The sequence below is a fragment of the Lycium barbarum genome, chromosome 2 (genome assembly GCF_019175385.1).
Source record: "Lycium barbarum isolate Lr01 chromosome 2, ASM1917538v2, whole genome shotgun sequence".
Lineage (NCBI taxonomy): Eukaryota > Viridiplantae > Streptophyta > Magnoliopsida > Solanales > Solanaceae > Lycium > Lycium barbarum.
Genome location: NC_083338.1, coordinates 118,206,602 through 118,226,256, shown reverse-complemented (window position 1 = coordinate 118,226,256; position 19,655 = coordinate 118,206,602). Strand labels below are relative to the sequence as shown.

The following is a 19,655-nucleotide window of genomic DNA, read 5'->3' as shown; positions in this document are numbered from 1 at the left end:
GACAGGTAGGCCTGATTTTACTCTTAAAGAAATTGAAATTTTTGAAAGCAAAGCTGCTCGAGTGAGAATATCAACAAATTTGGCGCTCTAGAGAGAACATATCCGACATATGAACGAAATGTCTCAGTTGGATAAAATATAGGGAAAACTTACTAAGGAGGATTTGATCCTAAAAGCTAGTGTATTCATGGAAATTGAAGATGTAAATAAATCAGAGGAGATAGTATGGAGACAGAGATCTAGGGTTCGTCGGTTGAAATGAGGTGACAAATACACTAAGTTTTTCCAAATAAGGACTTAACATGTTGGATATTAATAAGAGGAAGATCCAGAGGCAATCAGAAGAGGGATATTAGCGTTAACTAGTAGACTGAGAATGAAAAATAGACACCAAGGTTCAACATGAATAAATGCCCAACAATCAGTAAAGAGGAAGATAGCTGGTTACAAGGTCCTTCCGGGAAAAGGAAGTAGCAGAGACCATCAAAATCTGTGCAAATGATAAATCCCGAGCTCTAACAGTTACACTAGTTTCTGTCAAACATGCTGGCCAATCATTAAAGAAGACATTATGAAGGCAGTGGAGTACTTCAACAGACAAGGTAAAATTTTAAAAGAGCATAAATGCCACTTACATTGCTCTTATCTCAAAGAAGAATGGAGCCTTTGCAATGAGGGATTCTAGACCAATCAGTGTGATAGGAAGCATATAAGAAATCACCTCTAGGCAATGAGGGTTCTAGACTGATTCGAGAGGGTGATGCACAAGTTAAATGACAAACACCAGATGGCATTAATCAACGGTAGGCTAAACATGGAAGCTACCATAATAGCTAACGAGTGCATGTATAACAACAACGATGCCTCAATTCCAAACAAGCTCGGCTATATGAATCCTCACTGAGCATATTATTCAATTTAGGCTCATCTTATGCGAATAGGTACACCATAGAGACACTTAGCAGGCTTTAGAGTGACGCACAGATTACACTACCATGACTGACTTAAGACTACAATGATGAAAAATTGTCAAGTAATCTCCAATTAGGAAAAACAGGATATCATATAGATGATTGATCAGTTATGCAGGAACATTTAAACATATATGCTGATTTTGTGAAGTGCATCAGAGGAAACTTTAGGTTCTCTTTTTTCTTATACACCCATGAACCACCCCATTCTCCCATAAAGAGTCAACCATTGACGAATTTCATATACTTCCTCCGTCCCAATTTATGTGACACTTTTTCCTTTTTAGTCAGCTCCAAAAAGAATGACATCTTTCTATATGATAATTTAACTTTAAACTTCCCATTTTATTCTTAATAAGATGATTTCTAGCCACAGAAATTCTATGGCTACTTTAGATTACAAGTTTCAAAAGTCTTTCTGTTTCATTTAAACTTTGTGTCCAATCAAACAGCTTCACATATATTGGGAAGGAGGGAGTACATGACTGCAGCAAAACAAATGAATACAGCTCACACCAAAAGTAAAATTGGTTTTCCTGAAGCAACTTTCATGAAAATTGTATGCGACATATTAGATAACACTCTTTTTCCTTGTCAAAAGGCAATGGCCTATAACCCCTTTCGGGATTGTCGACAATAGGTACCTGTTGCATGTAGAGCATCATGCCCACGCTTGACCAGGCTTGAAAGAAGGCACTCTTTCAAAATATGATGAAGATATTAGATGAGGCAATAAAGGAAAATCCTCAAGCCAAAATAGCGTCCTATCACAAAGATATCAGATAAAGAAACTTCAGTTAAACGAGAACAAACATTGTCTGACCATTCAAATATCAACGTCATATACATCAAGTCTGATTTCTATATTGCTTTCCTTCTCATTAAACAAGAAAATCATCAGTTGAATTGAAAATGAAACTGATCTCAATTTCTAGTTTTCCTCACTCGATAGCCTTTTTTTTTAAAAGACTCCATTCAATAATAGATCTCCAGCAATGAAAAGTAAACAAGCAGTAATATGCTTGACAAGGGCATGAAAAAGAATCTACGATATTTTCAAGGAACTGAATAAACCTCTTAAACAAACACTACTTTGCAGCCACTGCCTCCACGGTAAAAGACTTGTCTTTAGCTTCTTGTTTTCATGTATAAATCATACAACTCGGGCATCGTTGCCTTGAAAGGCAACACATATTTCTCTAGGAATTGCAATTCAGTACATTTGACAACAGTGTAAAGACATAGCTTCCCTTTTACCAGTTGGTTTTCTTTAAGAAACTTCAAGATTTCATTCCTTGGCATGACCCTCTTCTCAAAACTATACTTTAAAAGTGGCGCATAAGAAGCCAGATAACTAGATTCATACCCCAGTTCGTTCATGAAAAACTTCAATGTAATCCTTATCTTAGCCTCTGATGTAGTCAAACAGTAAGGAAGCTTTCTCACCATCTTGCAGATATCAGAATCAGACCATCCAAAACTCCGGTATATATCTAATTTCCTTTCTAATGTAGATTCATCAAGCGACACAAGTACTTCAACGCCATGAATAAACATCCGTGACTCCTGAGGCATATGAAAAATCTTTTCTAGTTGATACACTGCTCTCTCGAGCTTCACAGGGTTATTGAGTAGAAACCTAGGATGCCTATGAAAAGCCTTGTCAATATCCATTCTTGAAAACCCAAGGTTTTGCAACAATGTTATATTGGGTGGCATAACTTTATGGAGATTACAGGAGAACAACCTAGGCTCTTTCATAATAATTCTAGCTACAGAATCATGACTGCCCAATAACTCCCTTAGGTAAACAAGATTAGGTTCTATAATAGTATGTAAACCTGTTGTCAACAAATCGCTTTTGCTGATAAATGTAACAAGGTCAGAGCCAGATAAGCCAAGTTGTTGCAAAACCTTAATTTTGGGTAGAAGGTTTTTGTCAACACGACAAATCAACAACTTAGGGGAAGAAGAAATGAGGGTTTTGATCTGTAATTTGTTAATACCCATTTGGTCAAAGAGATCAAGTAACAAACGGGGCTCATGGTTTCTGATTCTTGAACGAGTTACCTTGTCACTTGTAGAAATGGCTTCTTGTGTTGAGAAACCAAGTGAGTTTACCATGAAGTCCACCAATACATTAGCACGGGAAGTAGCTGGAGCAGTGGAGTAAAACAGGTGAAATGTGACAGAAAAGAGATGCTTTTTGCTACTAATTCTAAACATAGCTGCAAGCAATCTTCGTTTGCAGGCCACTACCCGAGTGGATTCGACTATAGAAGCTGTTTTGAGTGTTAGGTCAATTTAACAAGCAAAAGGGGTGAAAATGCTGTTTTAACCACCGTAAGACTCTTGAAATTTGTGAACAATCGTCAATAAAAGGAAAGTATCAGAAATGGCTCAAAAATGCCTATGTTCTATCTATTGGGTCAAAAATATGTACTAAAAATGGCTTAAAAATGGCCTCTGTCCACCAATTTTTAAAGTTAGATTATGCTTATGTGGATGCATTAAACTCAATGCATTAAGCCCATAATTAACTGTTGTGGAGGGGGTAATTGAAAACTTTTCTTATTTACATATTAGTCCCTGAGGTACTAACATTTCTTTTGTAGTCCTTAGCTTTCCTTTATATTCTGTACCAAGGCTTTGTGAGAACCATATTGAATGAGAAATCAATTTTATCCTTTCTTTTTCTCTGTTTCTTTCCCTTGATTTTCCTTAGTTAATTTTCATGGCTTTTTCCATTTGGGAATTGCAACAATTGGTAACAGAGCCAATGATTCTCGGCCCCAATTCCGCAGTGATGTTCCACCACTTTTATTGTCATTCACCGCGAAGCTTAGCTACTGCATCCATTCCCGAGGTCTATAGCCATGGTTTACCAATTCCATATGACGTTCAAACAAGCAGTAGGGAGCAGCAGATTCCATCAGATTTGTATGCACATGGAGGCTTCATTAACCCACATGCAACTGATATGGAAGGGAGTGGGTTCCATGTCGACCGAGCAAATAATGCTTCAATTAACCCAGTTGATGCATACGCACATGGAGAGCTCAGCTCGTACATACCGGGTCACTATTATGAATTTACCACAAACACAATTGTTGGTGGCCAGCTTATCAATATCATTCCACAACGAGAGAATCTGTATTCGACAACCACAAACTCGATTACAGGTGACGAAATTGTCAGTAGCTGTCAATATTGGGATAATCTTTGTCCAGGTTGGAAGTTTAATGTCACTACTGGTCAGTGGTATCAGCTGGATACATATAATTCAGGGGTAAGTGCAAATTCTGTTTCTTCTTGTACTATTTCTAAAGAAACATTAGAGGTCCCTTACTTGGAGCAAATTAGTCACCCTTTTGTTGGGAATCTGGTCGGGGGTGATACCAAAGAAAGTGTCACCTTGCCTCCAATCCTAGTAACTGATGTTATTGAGAATGAGGTAAATGAACAAGCTACTCATTATGAGGACAACCTGTTTGATAAATGTTCTCAAAGAACAGTAGATATTTTTCAAGAGTTTCCAAACAATTGAGGTGACTTAATTAATACTGGCCAAGAGTGTCGAGTGTCCAATGAGACTAAAAAAATTATCACTAATGAGATTTTGTTTGAAGAATTTGGAAAACCCGAAGAGGAGAAATTAGAAGATAACGGATATCAAGTGCTTGATCAAATTCTTCGGTTATATGGAATTAATATGACGGATATGCAATGGGATGAAAGTGAAGGAGATAAGCCTATGGAGCTTGAAGATGGTGTGGACGAGTTAGAGGTATCTTACCAACATATCGAGGTTAATCATGAAATTAGTTATGCACGTGTGGATGAGTTGGAAGAACCTTATCTGCCTATTCTAATGGGGGTTCAACCCAGAGAAACTGGCCTCACAAAAGTCATTACCACAGAGGTGGAATTCGACACTGAAGTGGGAGACTCAAACTATGTGGGCAAGGTGTTTGACAAGAGCTCCACAGGAAATGAAATCCAGTCACTTAAACCATTCATTTATAACCAGTCGCTCTTCACTTATCTTGGATACCAGGAGTTGTTAGTGCTGACTGCCACTAAAAATAAGCTTCAGACTCAAAACAATCATACTCTGAGAGTAACTTCTGAACAACCGAGAAAGAAAGAAGTGACGCTTATAATTAATGAAAACATGTGGTGGCTACAATCTGACTTTGGCTTGTATAATGGCAATTTGCTTGACGCTGAGAAAATAAGACAACAGTTGGTTCCTGTCCCTTCTGACGTGAGTTTATTGAACGCAGCTGTTAACAACTGTATGCACAGCACCTTTGGAAGATGTTTCATGAAGCATGACGTGATCATTTTTGGTTGTCAACTTCAAAAGACTGTGAGAAAGGATATACTTAATCCTGAGTTTTATTCACTTGCACTACATGAAAATGCTCTTGCTCATTTGTCACATGACAGAGTCTTTAATATTAACATTGTCGTAGTAGATACTAGAGATTCTGTATTTCTTCAGAGAGATCCCAATCATGTTTCATCAGTGAACTACATTGCTCGAGGTGAAAATTTACGAGGGGTAGTGAAAATTTCTATAGAAATGCAGATGCAACCTAAAGTGGTATTAGTGGTGAAAAGGGAATCTAATGGGTGATGTTGAGCTTGGATTAGAAAGTTATCTCATGGCTTGCAGTGAGATTTCAGACACATCTTTGGCTTGTTTTGGTAATTGCAACAACCAAGTGATTATTAGGGGTAGTGTGTTTGCTAAATTTGCATCATATGAGGTTACCTTAGTCTATATTCATGGTTGTAGTTGGTTTGATACAGGGCAGAGTTTAAAGAGGCTTAGATTTTGTGATCACCGTATGTTTGCACCTGCAAATATCTTTTCACATGCCATTTGGGATACTGTTAAGCCGAGACTTTTGCTTCAACCGAGTCCTTCTATAGCGGGACTTGGGATATCATTGACAGATAGGGATCAACATACACTCGAAGAATATTTTGATAGGATTAAGAAGGTGTTGGTTGGACGGCAGATTATTGAGGATAACGCTGAAAGTTTAAACGAGAAAATATCTTATTTATAGTGTAAACTGAAGGAGGTAGTTGGGAAAACTGATGGTCAAGATGACCAGAAGGTAGTTGGTATTGCTATTAAGGTAACTGACTTGTATTGTCACAACATTAGCTTCATTAGCACTTCATCCAGTTATTTGAAAGATGGCAATGGTGTTGCAACTCTATTGATTTATAGTCCTCAAAAGAAAATTAATGAAACAATGATGGTCTTTGATCTCAGATATGACACTTACAGTGAACTTTTTCATCAGTCCAATGATGGTGATTTCGCGTGGCTCTCTACCTTTTATGTTATGTATATTGATTGTGATGAGTTTGAGATGGTGCTTGAGTCGCCAGCGATTCTGATTATATTTCAAGATGGACATGTCAGGATGTGTGTAATCGAAAAGGAGAATAGCTATGGTGTTGTGGTGGGTAGTATATTTCTTAATTGCGATGGCGCAGTGTTAAAGTTGAAGAGAGTGGGCAAATTGGCAAGTTTGTTTAAATTTTCAAGGATTATTCAGAATGGATTGAATGGTGCAGCTAGTCTTCCTATGCCAATTTGCAAAGTTGCAATGGTCCAACAGTATTACAATGGTGCAAGGTGTGTTTGTAATGATACAAAGTGCCCGACAACCTTAAATGAGATTGAAATACAGCTTCTACCTATTTCTTTGCTGCTGGTTACTGAGAGTAGCAGTGTAGTTGTCTGGGTAGTTACTGCTCATATTCATCATAGAAGTGAGCGGCAGATAACATTGTTGGAAGAAGCTAATACTGATGCTATTCAATATGGTCTTCCTTGCAAAGATATTGGTAAAAGGCTAGTGAACGCTACCTCCTTAGCAGTGGTCTGTTGTGCAGAAGTAAACCATAGGTTTGTTACTTCCTTGACTAATGAATTCGAACAAAAATTGGAGACAACAATTTTGATTTTTGATCCTGGAGGCGGTACTTTGGATTGGTCACTTTATACGATAATTGAGATGTTTTGTATTGTTTTTAGCACCAATCTTAGGGTGGGGTGTGCTCAAAAGCTACATGAGACCAAATATGTTGCACTTATCTCCACTTCAACTATATATCTCAGTGGTGAAGTTGATGTAGCTACCACCTTTGTGTTAGGCAAAAAAGCTGGTGAGAGGAATATTTTCATTTTTGATCCTGGAGGGAGAACAACTTATAAGGTGTTCTAGTTGAAGATGTCGTAATCCTACATAGATGCATGGTATTTCTTCTTTGGTTACACTACAGACAGAAGCCCACCGATTTGCTGCATTTCAGTCACAAGCTCGCAGTTTTCATGAGCATTCCATTTCTAGTTTTCATTTCAACCTTGAGGTTAAAGTTCTTTTAAAAGGGGGATGGAATGTTGTGAATTGGGTAATTGGGAACTTTTTTTATTTACATATTAGTCCCTGAGGTACTAACATTTCTATTGTAGTCCTTAGCTTTCCTTTATATTCTATACCAAGGCTTTGTAAGAACCATATTGAATTTTCTTTTTCTATGTTTCTTCCCTTGATTTTCCTTAGTTAATTTTCATGGCTTTTCCCATTTGGGAATCACAACATTAACCAATTTAGTTATATGGCGTTGGTTTTAGGACGGAAAGTTGTGCGCACATAATCACATCCAAATAAGTATATCTCCAAGTTACAATCGCATGTTGACTCAAATTTAACACTCATGAACTTTGTAATTAAATAAATTGTTTTTAATAAATGGGTGGATGCAAAATTAATTCTAAATGACTACTAATAACTTCCAAATCAAATGCAAAAAAAAAAAAAAAAAAGAGCCATTCCCCAAAAAAAAAAAATCTAAAAAAGAAAAATAAAGAGATAAAACTTGTATGACCTGCAATGTAGTGTCTAAACCATGCCTAGAAGAAAAAAAGGTTTATTGTTGCCTCAGTGGTCATTTTCACCCAATTGCGCACTTTGTATCAACTGAGGCAGGATAAGCTCTCGATATTGTTCTTATCATCACTTCCTTCATTAGAATGCCTTAATTACTTATATTAGTAATGTAGTAAATTTTATATAAGTTTAATTTTAATTAATTAAGGTGTTCGCAAATTGACCCGATTAATTTATGGCGTGTGTGCAGCAATGTTCCCGTTGTATTACTATCACCGGAAGCATCTGGGATTAACTTGTGCATTCACTAGCGGTAACCTTCAATTCATTGGCTGTACTCGTCTATTTTATTTGTTTTACGTTTTTTTTTAACCTACTTTTAATTTCAAAGTTCATTGAGTTAACAGGTGAGTGTAACTTGGAGATATACTTATTCGAATGTGATTATGTGCACGAGCTTTCCATCCTAAAACCTATGTCATGTACTAAATTGGTTAATTTTATGGGCTTAATGCTTTGAGTTTATGTATCTACAAAGACAAACTGCAACAGAGTAATCAACTCCAAAATAGGTGAAAAAGGGTATGTTTGAGCCATTTAATACATTAAGGGCATATTTTAACCCAAAATAGGTGAAAAAGCAACTTGAATTGAACACAATAATATGATACCACATCTTTACAAGGGTAGACCACATAGCAAGTGAAGCCAAACTCACAGGACAAGAATTCAGCACTTCTGTCCTTATAGGTATACCTATGATACAGACATTATTTTTAACCAGCATTCAAGGTAGAGATTTCTTATAAATGTGATTTCAAGGAAAGTTATGATGCTAAAACTTTCCCTGTTTGCTTGCAAAATTAGGTGCAGAATTTTTTGGCAAAAACAATTTTCAAGTTTTAATGGTGTCTGTTTGATAGGTTTGCAAATTACTTGACGAAGTTTTTGGCCAAAATCTTTTTCACCCTTTTTTCCTTCCAAACAATGAATTTGGCCCAGATCTAATATAAGTTTCTCACAACAGTTACTTTAAGCACCATAGCTTCTTTTATAAAAACAATTCTAATAAAATTGAGTGCTTTAAGACTGCTTTCTCTTTAGTACTGCTTTACTTCAACAACAAAGTATGCATTGGAGAGTGGCCTTGCTTAAACATGTTAATAGCATGAGCTTCTAACATGACATAATCACTACAACATTCAAATTGTGATTGAAGCTGGCGAGGCAGGTTAAAGACGGACAGAGGTTCTATGCTGGACGGGGAGGGTTGAAGGTTTTGCGGGTTAAGGCTCAACCCGCATTGCCATCCCAGATTGTGATTAAGGAAGCTCCTCTATGTTCACACACGTCCGAGCTAACAGAAGATACTCTCCCAAGATAAACATATAGAGAATCATGATTGAGATATGCATTCATACATTCAATAGTTTAGGAATAGGAGGCCAAACGTTTGCTATTTTCTTTCTACCATTATAAAAAGCACCTTGGACAAGGAAACGAGCATGCCTTCCATTTTCAGTTTCTAATCGATTTCTAAAGTCTGACAGCAACCAAAAGATGACCTAGCAGTAATATCCTTGCTTGGAGAAGCAATGGTTTTAGTAAATCTAACGAATGTCCAGCTATCATCCCAATGATACAATTCAAATAAGGTGATTCATGTTAATTAAGAGACAGCATTTACTACTAATTGATAGTGGAAAGAGAGAACTATATATACTGGTACCCACAGTGGTGCTGTACAGATCACATCTACAACAGCAACAACAACATACCCACAACAACATACCCAGTGTAATCCCACAAGTTGGGTCTAGGGAGGGTAGGATATACGCAAACCTTACCCCTACCTTTGTGGGGCAGAGAGATTGTTTCCGAAAGACCCTTCGCTCAAAAGGAAAAACAAGAGAAGAAAGGAAAGGTAAATAAAAGAAAGAAATTCGACGCAGATACAAAAAATAGGACAGCAAAGTAACAAGATATATAGCAAAGGCGCAATCGATAGGAATACACATCGAAGTATAGAAACTACACGCTTAAAAAATAATACTACTAATAAGCCCCTACCTCTCTCACCTAAAGTGCGACACTTCACAGCTACTTACTACCCTTCTACCCTAATCCTCGACCACCACACCTTCCTATCTAAGGTAATGTCCTTAGTAAGCTGAAGATGTGTCATGTCCTGTCTAATCACCTACCTCCAGTTCTTTTTTGGCCTACCTCTACTTCTCCTAACTCCTGCGATAACTAACCTCTCACACCTCCTTACTGGCGCATCCTCATACCTCCTCTTCACATGCCCGAACCATATCAGTCTCGCTTCCCTCATTTTGTCCTCTACTTCTCCTAACTCCTGCGATAACCAACCTCTCACACCTTACTGGCCCATCCTCACACCTCCTCTTCACATACCCGGACAATCTCAGTCTCGCTTCCCTCATTTTGTCCTCAATAGAGGCCACTCCCACCTTGCCCCGAATAACCTCATTCCTAATCATATCTCTCCTAGTATGTCCACACATCCACCTAAGCATCCACATATCTCTACAGATCACATCTCTGCTCAATAATTTCTCATGGCAACTAACTGGTGCATATATATGGTCCTAATCCCAATAGTAGAATTTAAAGACATGAACTTTGGTGGAAAATGACAGCAATGAGCAACCAGAGGTCTATGCATGGGTCGTGGGTAGTACATAGAGAGCTTAATGTGACAAGATTTGTATCTGAGAGATCTAACAACAACAGAGCACCAAGAGCCATGTATGAGTTTTCAAAATGCATAGAACATCCACCACTCACAGGGGGAGCATACAATCATCATAGTTCCTCAAGATCGTCGGACACATTCTCTTCCACAACATAATGGGATGAAGAGTTTAGATACATCAAGTAGTCCGCACTTCCCAGAATTGCCTCCGGACATAATCCTATATTACTCCAATGCGTGTGGGGTTTTGGGGGGGGGGGGGGGGGGGGTGTTAATAATAGGTCGTCCTTCAAATAAATTGGTGCTTAGATGTTGAAGTTTTAAAGAGAAGAGAAGAGAATGGTGGGACTCCTGCAAGTAAGCCTGATTTTACTCTTAAAGAAACTGGATTTTATTAAAACAAAGCTGGTAATGTGAGAATACCAACAAATTTGGCAGTCTAGAGAGAAGATATCCGACTTATGAACCAAAAGACTGAGTTGGATAAAATACAGGAACAACTTACTAAGGAAGATTTGATCCTAAAAGGTAGTGTACAACAACAACAACAACATACCCAGTTGAATCCCACAATGTGGGGTAGTCTATTGATAGAAATTGAAGATGTAAATAAATGTGAGAAAATAGGATGGAGATAGAGAATACAATACGATTGATAAGTTGGATATTAATGGAGAAACAGACGAAGATCCAGAGGGATCTTAGAGGTCCAGAGGGATCTTAGAGGGAAACAGATCATAAATGCCACTTACATTGCTCTTATCTCAAAGAAGAATGGCACATTGGCAATGAAGGATTCTAGACCGATCAGTATGATAGGAAGCATATACCAAATCATCTCTAAGCTCTTGATAGGCTGTACTGGTTATGGAAGGATTTAACAGAAAGCAAAAGATAACCAGTCATAGTGGATGGATAAGGGGCTTTAAAGTGGCTAGCATTGGCTTTAACACTACGGAAATTCCACACCTTTTATATGTTGATGACACTAGTTTTTTCATGCTATTGCGGAGCAAATAAGGCATTTAAGGTTATATTAACTGTATTTGAAGAATTATCTGGCCTAAAAGTAAATTGGAGGGAGAGTATATGTTTTCTGTGAATCAAATACCCAATGATTTAATACTTGATAGCATACCAGAATGTCAAGTTGGTAGCTGACCACTAGCTACTTAGGGCTCCATTTAGGTGAAAAGAACAAGCCATAAGAAAATTGGCAAGGGGATAAAAGATGTGAAAATATTTGCAAGATGAAAATGTTCATATCTCTCACTGGATGGAAGGTAAATCCTGATTCCTACCGTACGACTCTATACCAACTTAGATTATAGTCGATATTCTTGTTACCAGCTAGTGTGGAGAAACTTTCACTGGCAAAGCAACATAGATAGATCTTTTCACTCAATCAAATGGAGCTCTATTACTATTGGCTGAAAAAAGGACTGGCGATCTCAGGCAGAATAATAGCAGCCTTCTGATGAAATGGCCATTGAGATACAATTCAGATCCTTATCAGTTTCAAAAAACAAAACAAAAGATACAATTCAGAAGAACGAGCACTATCCAGAGAAGTAATCATTATTAAATATTGTCAAGAAAGCCCCTGGTATTTAAACAATCATCTTCTTCATATGGGGTGGGGAGTACAGAGGAATAGTAGAAAATCTGGGGTGGGGAGTACAGAGGAATAGAAGAAAATCTATGGCCCTCTTTTATATCATATATTGATATTAAAGTGGGTAATGGTAGGAGGGTGTCCTTTTGGAATGACAATTGATTAGGCATGGTCCCCTGAAAGAACAGTTCCCTGACATACTCAACCATGTACAACAACCAGAGACTAATTTGATTACCTCAGATGATCAACAAGCAGTCTTGTTACCTGGAAACAGAGATGAAAGGTGGACATACCGTCAAAAGTTGCATGTTTCTTTTTTTTTTTTTTTGATGAAGTAAGTTGTTGTATTAAAAAGGCATCAAGAACATGCATGAATGATTACAAATCATATGGTTATAACTCCAAATACTGCAAAAAAAAAACTAGTATGAGCTGGGAGTTAAGAACCAGAAGCAAAAACTAAGGCTGTTAAGCCACTGAGAGTGAGCTGATAAAATCTAAAAGGGGAATGACATCATTTACAGGGGAAAGATTGCTCCAACTAAAAAGATTCATCAAACACTTGGGCCTAAGAGAGCAGTTAGGAGCTGAGATCCCATCAAAACATCTTTTGTTCCTTTCTGTCCATATACACCAAAAAATACATGCTGGAATCATCTGCCAGATCTTCTTGATGGACTTGTCCACTTTCCACAAACTCCAACTTTCAATTGCTTGCTTTAGACTGAAGGGGGTTGTCCAACTAATTCCAGAAATAGCCAAAAACATAGTCCAAAGATCAGCTGCCACAGGGCAATGCAGTAACAAATGGTTTACAGTCTCTAGGCTGTTGTGACACATAAAACACCTGCTCACCACTGTAATGTCTCTCTTCATGAGATTGTCCTGGGTTAAAATAGCATTGTAAAGAGCTGTCCAGGTGAAACATTTAACTTTGGGGGGGGGGGGGGGGGGGAGCTTTGTCTTCCAAACCAGCTTCCAAGGCCATGAAGTTATCACTCCCTCTGCTGCATTCAACTGGTTGTAGCTTGCTTTTACTGTGAAGATGCCTTTCTCTGAATTCCCCCACCTTAAGCTGTCTGGAAGTTGAGGATTCATTGGGTAGTTTGCCAGTAACCTATAAAGATCAGTTAGTTCCTCCAACTCCCAGTCTTGCAAGTTTCTTCTAAGGTGAATATCCCAAATGTTGCCATCTCTATTGTCAGCGATAGATGAGTCAGGTTCTACAGCTAAAAGGAATATTCTGCGGTGAGAGTTTCTGAGGGGTTGATTGGCCACCCACTTGTCTTTCCAGAACTTGACTTTAGAACCATTTCCAACCTTAAAGAATACTTCCCTGAAGAAGTCATACTGAAGATTGTTGATATGCTTCCAAGGGCCAACACCATGAGGGGTTGTATTCTTTTTGGTGCGCCAATCATCTAGCCTGCCATATTTTGCATTCACCACTTCCTTCCATAAGAGTGTGCCTCTTTGGCCATATCTCCACCACCATTTCAAAAGAAGGCTTTTGTTGTGCTTGCTGAGATCTCTGACTCCCAGACCTCCTTGTTCCTTTGGCATTATGACCTTATCCCATTTGACAAGATGGAATTTATGATCTTCACTGTTTCCTTCCCATAGAAATGCCCTTCTTAGGCCATCCAGCTGCTCCTTTACCTCACAAGGCATTGGAATGAGGGACATCATGTAAGTAGGTATGCTGTCCAATACACTATTGATTAAAGTCAGCCTTCCTCCCATAGATAGATATTGCATATTCCAATTTACCGGCCTTTTCTCCACCTTCTCCACCACTCCATTCCAAACCTCAGTTGCTTTGTAATTTGCACCCAACGGAAGGCCCAGATAAGTCGACGGGAAAGAGCCTATGTCACACCCCAGGATCCCTGCCAAGATATTCAAGTTTGGAACTTCATTGACAGGATAGATCTTGCTCTTCATCATGTTAATGTGAAGTCCAGAAATAGCTTCAAATAGCATGAGAGTAAGATTAAGATATAGAACTTGAAGTGTCTCTGCCCCACAAAAGATCAGGGTATCATCAGCATATAAAAGGTGGGAAATTGAGATAGAATTGTTTGGCCTGCTTTCCACCTTGAAGCCCTCAATCCAGTGATTTTCTTTGGCTTTGTCCAGCATCTTGCTCGGACCCTCCATGGCTAGAATGAATAAGAAAGGAGAAAGAGGATCCCCTTGTCTTATTCCTTTTTTAGGAGAGAAAAAACCCACTGGCCCCCTGTTCACCAGAATGGAGTATTTTACAGTTGAAAGACTGTATTTGATCCATTTAATCCATCTATCTCCAAAACCCATTTGCTTCAGCATGTCTAACAGATAGGACCAGCTCACTTTGTCAAAGGCTTTCTCCACATCTAGTTTGCATAAAATCCCAGGTGTTCCTGCTTTCCTGCTTTCAATCTGCCATCTAGCATTTCATTTGCAATCAAAGAGGCAAAAGTTGCATGTTTCTCTTGACTACTAGCCAAAGAATCATGCTTGACACACGACAACTGTAGAAAAGGCGCTTCCACCTTTGTTCCAGATGTTACTTATCAATTGCCCCAATATGTGTAAGTGGTGACAGCTGTTTATGAATATGGTTGGGCATTGAATGGTGATGCCTAGGAGCACCAATGAACTGCTCAAATGATTGTTGGTTGGGGGGGGGGGGGGGGGGGGGTGTAAGCAGAGGAGACACAATAAATGATGGAATCTCACTCGTGAAAGTATACGGCGTACTGTTTGGAGATGTAAGATGCTTTGAAGACAAAATCAGCTCTCTACAGAATATCAAGATTAAGCACATACATGCTTTACATTTTTTATGTAAAAAGGAAATGGTAAATGTAGTTGAGTCATTGAAAGATCTCATAGAGTCCTACAAGGATAGGAATGCGACTAACTCTTTACTGTGTAATACATGTACATGTTGCACACAACAATAAGATACTTACCTATTCAACCAAAAAAAAAAAGGAATGTAAGATGCTTTGAAGACAATCAGCTCTCTACAGAATATCAAGATTAAGCACATACATGCTTTACATTTTTTATGTAAAAAGGAAATGGTAAATGTAGTTGAGTCATTGAAAGATCTCATAGAGTCCTACAAGGATAGGAATGCGACTAACTCTTTACTGTGTAATACATGTACATATTGCACAACAACAATAAGATACTTACCTATTCAACCAAAAAAGAAAAAATAGAGACATTGTGCAGGTTTGTAGCACAGAGGGCCTAGCGTGCTACATTACCATGACTGACTTGAGACTACAAAGATGAAGAATGTCAAGTGATCTCTAATTTGGAAAAAATGTGGATATCATATAGATGAATCAGTTATGCCAGTACACTTAACAGATATCCGATATCCTGTCAAGTACTTCTCAGGATACTTTAGGTTCTCTTTTACTTGTACACTCGAACCACCCCATTTTCCCAGGCCAAGTACATTACTAAGAGTCAACCAACACCGAATTTCATATACATAACTAAAATTGATTTTTTGAAGCATCTTTCACAGAATTCATCTTATATTTACTTGTATATGATTCTCAGATAATACTCATTTTTCTTGAGAACAAGCAACGACCTATAACCCCTTTCAAAATTGTCAACAATAGGTACATGTCACATGTAGAGCGTCATGCCTACACTTGACCAAGTTTAAAGGCATGTGCTTTTCAAAATATAATGAAGATTTTAGACCCATTACCGAAAAGAAAAAAAAAATTAGACCCACTAACCTAGACAAAGCAACAAATGAAAATACTTAAAGTCGAGATTAGGTCGAGGAGCAATACTGTCCAATCACAAAGATATAAGAAACTTCAATTACAATGACAACAAATAATATCCTGATTGAGATGAGCATTCAAAAAGATCAAAGTCATACACATCAAGTCTTATTTCTGCACTGCTTTCCTTCTCATTAAACAAGAAGCATAAGTTGATTAGAAAATGAGACTGCCCTCAATCTCTAGTTTTCATTGCTCAATATTTTTCTTTTGAAAAGACATTGCTCAATAATGTATCATCATCAATTAAAAGTGAACTAGCAACATGCTTGAAAAGAGCACAAAAATGAAAGAACTAAATTATCAAGACGTGAATAAAACAGAACTAAATTATCAAGAAGTGAATAAAACCTCTTAAACAAACACTGCTTTGCAGCCATTTTCTCACTGTAAAGACTTATCTTTAGCTTGTACTTTGATGTATAAATCATACAACTCAGGCATCTTTTCCTTGAAAGGAAGCACATATTTCTTTTGAAACTCTGATTCAGAAAATGACACGATAGTGTAAAGACTTAGCTTCCCTGTACAACTCAGGCATCTTTTCCTTGAAAGGAAGCACATATTTCTTTTGAAACTCTGATTCAGAAGATGACATGACAGTGTAAAAGACTTAGCTTCCCTATAATAAACTGGTTTTCTTTAAGAAACTTCAATACTTTGTTCCTTGGTATGACCCTCTTCTCCAACTGTACTTTAAAAGTGGCGCATCAGAAGCCAGATAACTAGGTTCATATCTCAGTTCCTTCATGTAAAACTTCAACGTAATCCTTATCTTAGCCTCTGATGAAGTCAAACAGTAAGGAAGCTTTCTCACCATTGCGCAGATATCAGGATCAGACCATCCAAAACTCCGAAAAAAATCTAATTTCTTTTCTAATTTAGATTCATCAAGCGACACAAGTGCTTCAATGCCATGAAGAAGCATCCGTGACTCCCGAGGAATGTGTAAAATCCTTTATTCTTGATATGCTACTCTCTCAAGCCACACAGGGTTATTAAGCACATACCTAGGACGCCGATGAGAAACTCTCAATATCCATTCAGGAGCCAAGATTTTGCAAAAATGATATATTGGGTGGTATTACTTTAGGGAGATTATTAGAAAGCAACCTAGGCTCTTTCTAGAAAACCATAGCTACAGAATGATAACTACCCAATAACTCCCTTAGATAATCAAGACTAGGTTATATAGTAGTATGTAAAAAGTGGATATCATATAGATGAAGGGTCAGTTACGCCAGAACACGTAAACATATATGTTGATTCTGTTAAGTACTTCAGAAGATACTTCAGGTTCTCTTTTACTTGTACACGCATGAACCACATTCTCCCCGGACAAGTACATTACTAAGAGTCAACCAAAGCCGAATTCCATATACACGACACACTAAAATTGATTTTCTGAAACAACTTTTACAGAATGCATCCTAATTTACTTGTATCTGATTCTCATATGTCCGTTTTTCTTGAGAACAAGCAATGGCCTATAACTCCTTTCAAAATTGTCAATAATAGGTACATGTCACATGTAGAGCATCATGACTACATTTGACCAAGTTAGAAGGAATGTGCTTTTCAAATATAATGAGGATTTTAGACCCATTACCGAAAAATTAATGATTTTAGACCCACTAACCTAGACAAAGCAACAAAGGAAAATACTTAAGTCAAGATTAGGTCGAGAAGCAATACTGTCCAACCAAAAAGATATAAGAAACTTCAGTTACTACGACAACAATTACTGTCATGATTGAGATAAGCATTCTAAAAGAGCAAAGTCCTACACATCAAGTCTTATTTCTGCATTGCTTTCCTTTTCATTAAACAAGAAGCATCAATTGATTTGAAAATGAGACTGCCCTCAATCTCTAGTTTTCATCACTCAGTATTTTTCTTTTGAAAAGACATTGCTCAATAATGTATCATCATCAATGAAAAGTGAACTAGCAACATGCTTGAAATGAGACAAAAATGAAAGAACTAAATTATCAAGAAGTGAATAAAAACCTCTTAAACAAACAATGGTCTGCAGGCACTGTCTCAGTGTCAAGACTTCTCTTGAGCTTGTACTTTGATGTATAAATCATACAAATCCGGCATCTTTTCCCTGAAAGGAAGCACATATTTCTTTTGAAACTCTAGTTCAGTAGATGCCACGACAGTGTAAAGACTTAGCTTCCTTGTTATCAGTTGTTTTTCTTTGAGAAACTTCAAGATTTCATTCCTTGGCATGACCCTCTTCTCCAAACTGTACTTTAAAAGTGGCGCATGAGAAGCCAGATAACTAGGTTCATACCCCAGTTCGTTCATGAAAAACTTCAACGTAATCCTTATCTTAGCCTCTGATGACGTCAAACAGTAAGGAAGCTTTCTCACCATTGCGCAAATATCGGAATCAGACCATCCAAAACTCCGAAAGATATCTAATTTTCTTTCTAATTTAGATTCATCAAGTGACACAAGTGCTTCAATGCCATGAAGAAACATCCGTGACTCCCGAGGAATGTGAAAACTGTTTTCTGCTTGATGTACAACTCTCTCAAGCCACACAGGGTTATTAAGCAAATACCTAGGACGCCGATTAAAAATCGTCTCAATATCCATTCTTGAAAACCCAAGATTTTGCAACAATGATATATTGGGTGGTATTACTTTACGGAGATTATTAGAAAGCAACCTAGGCTCTTTCTTAACAACCATAGCTACAGAATCATAACTACCTAATAACTCCTTAAGATAATCAAGACTAGGTTTTATAGTAGTATGTAAACCTCTTGTTAAGAAATCACTTTTCTTGATAAATGTAACAAGGTCAGAACCAGATAAGCCAAGTTGTTGTAAAACCTTAATCTTGGGTTTAAGGTTTTTGTCAATGTGACAAAACAACACTTCAGGGGAAGAAGAAATGAGGGTTTTGATCTGTGATTTGTTCAAACCCATATTGTGAAAGACATCAAGTAACAAATGGGGTTCATAATTTCTGAGTCTTGAACGAGTTACCTTGTCACTTGTAGAAATGGCTTCGTGTGTTGAGAAACCAAGTGAGTTTACCATGAAATCAACCAATATATCAGCACGGGAAGTAGCTGGAAGTGTGGAATAAAACAAGTGAAATCTGAAAGTATAGAACTTGGAAGAGAGATGCTTTTTAGCGCCATTGCTACCAAATCCAAACATCAACCCTTGAGTATCACAAGTCTGAGACAATTTTTTCAGCATTTAGAGCCCGTTTGAATTCGCTTATAAGCTGCTTATAAGCTCTCTTTTCAGTTTTTTTTTTTTTTTTTGTTTTGTGATTGTCTGACCAGTTTAAAGTATTTTTTGCTTAAAATAAGCTCAATAAAATAATTGAGTCAATTTGATTTAGTTTATCTAAAGCGGCTTATAAATTAAAAATAACTTATAAGCTAAAAAAAAAGTTAGATTATCCCAATTTATTTATTTTTAATTTATAAGTTGTTTGCAGCTTATAGACATAAGTTCATCCAAACATGCTCTTAGTCAAAATGAGTAATTATTTTTAAGCTTATTTTAGGAGAGAAGGACCAAAATAGTACATTATCATTGATTTACATTTAAAACCAAACATGTTCTTTTTACATACAGCACCAATAATTCATT

General features: G+C 37.5%; 2 protein-coding genes across 3 annotated transcripts; both read right to left on the bottom strand.

Annotated features, from left to right (window-relative positions):
• Nucleotides 1-1,749: 1,749 nt before the first annotated feature.
• LOC132626906 (uncharacterized) lies at nt 1,750-3,380 on the bottom strand. The gene has a single exon (XM_060341937.1). The coding sequence runs from the start codon at nt 3,195-3,197 to the stop codon at nt 2,100-2,102; it is 1,098 nt and encodes a 365-aa protein (XP_060197920.1). The 5' UTR covers nt 3,198-3,380; the 3' UTR covers nt 1,750-2,099.
• An 8,702-nt stretch (nt 3,381-12,082) lies between these two features.
• Nucleotides 12,083-19,279, bottom strand: LOC132626905 (transcription termination factor MTERF15, mitochondrial-like). 2 transcript variants are annotated; one of them, XM_060341935.1, is made up of 2 exons: nt 18,042-19,279; nt 12,083-12,492 (listed from the first exon to the last, which is right to left on the bottom strand). In XM_060341935.1, the coding sequence occupies exon 1, from the start codon at nt 19,251-19,253 to the stop codon at nt 18,081-18,083; it is 1,173 nt and encodes a 390-aa protein (XP_060197918.1). In that variant the 5' UTR covers nt 19,254-19,279; the 3' UTR covers nt 12,083-12,492; nt 18,042-18,080. The 2 variants fall into 2 exon arrangements, with proteins under 2 accessions (XP_060197918.1, XP_060197919.1); XM_060341936.1 differs by lacking the exon at nt 12,083-12,492 and adding an exon at nt 12,550-12,636.
• Nucleotides 19,280-19,655: the final 376 nt, after the last annotated feature.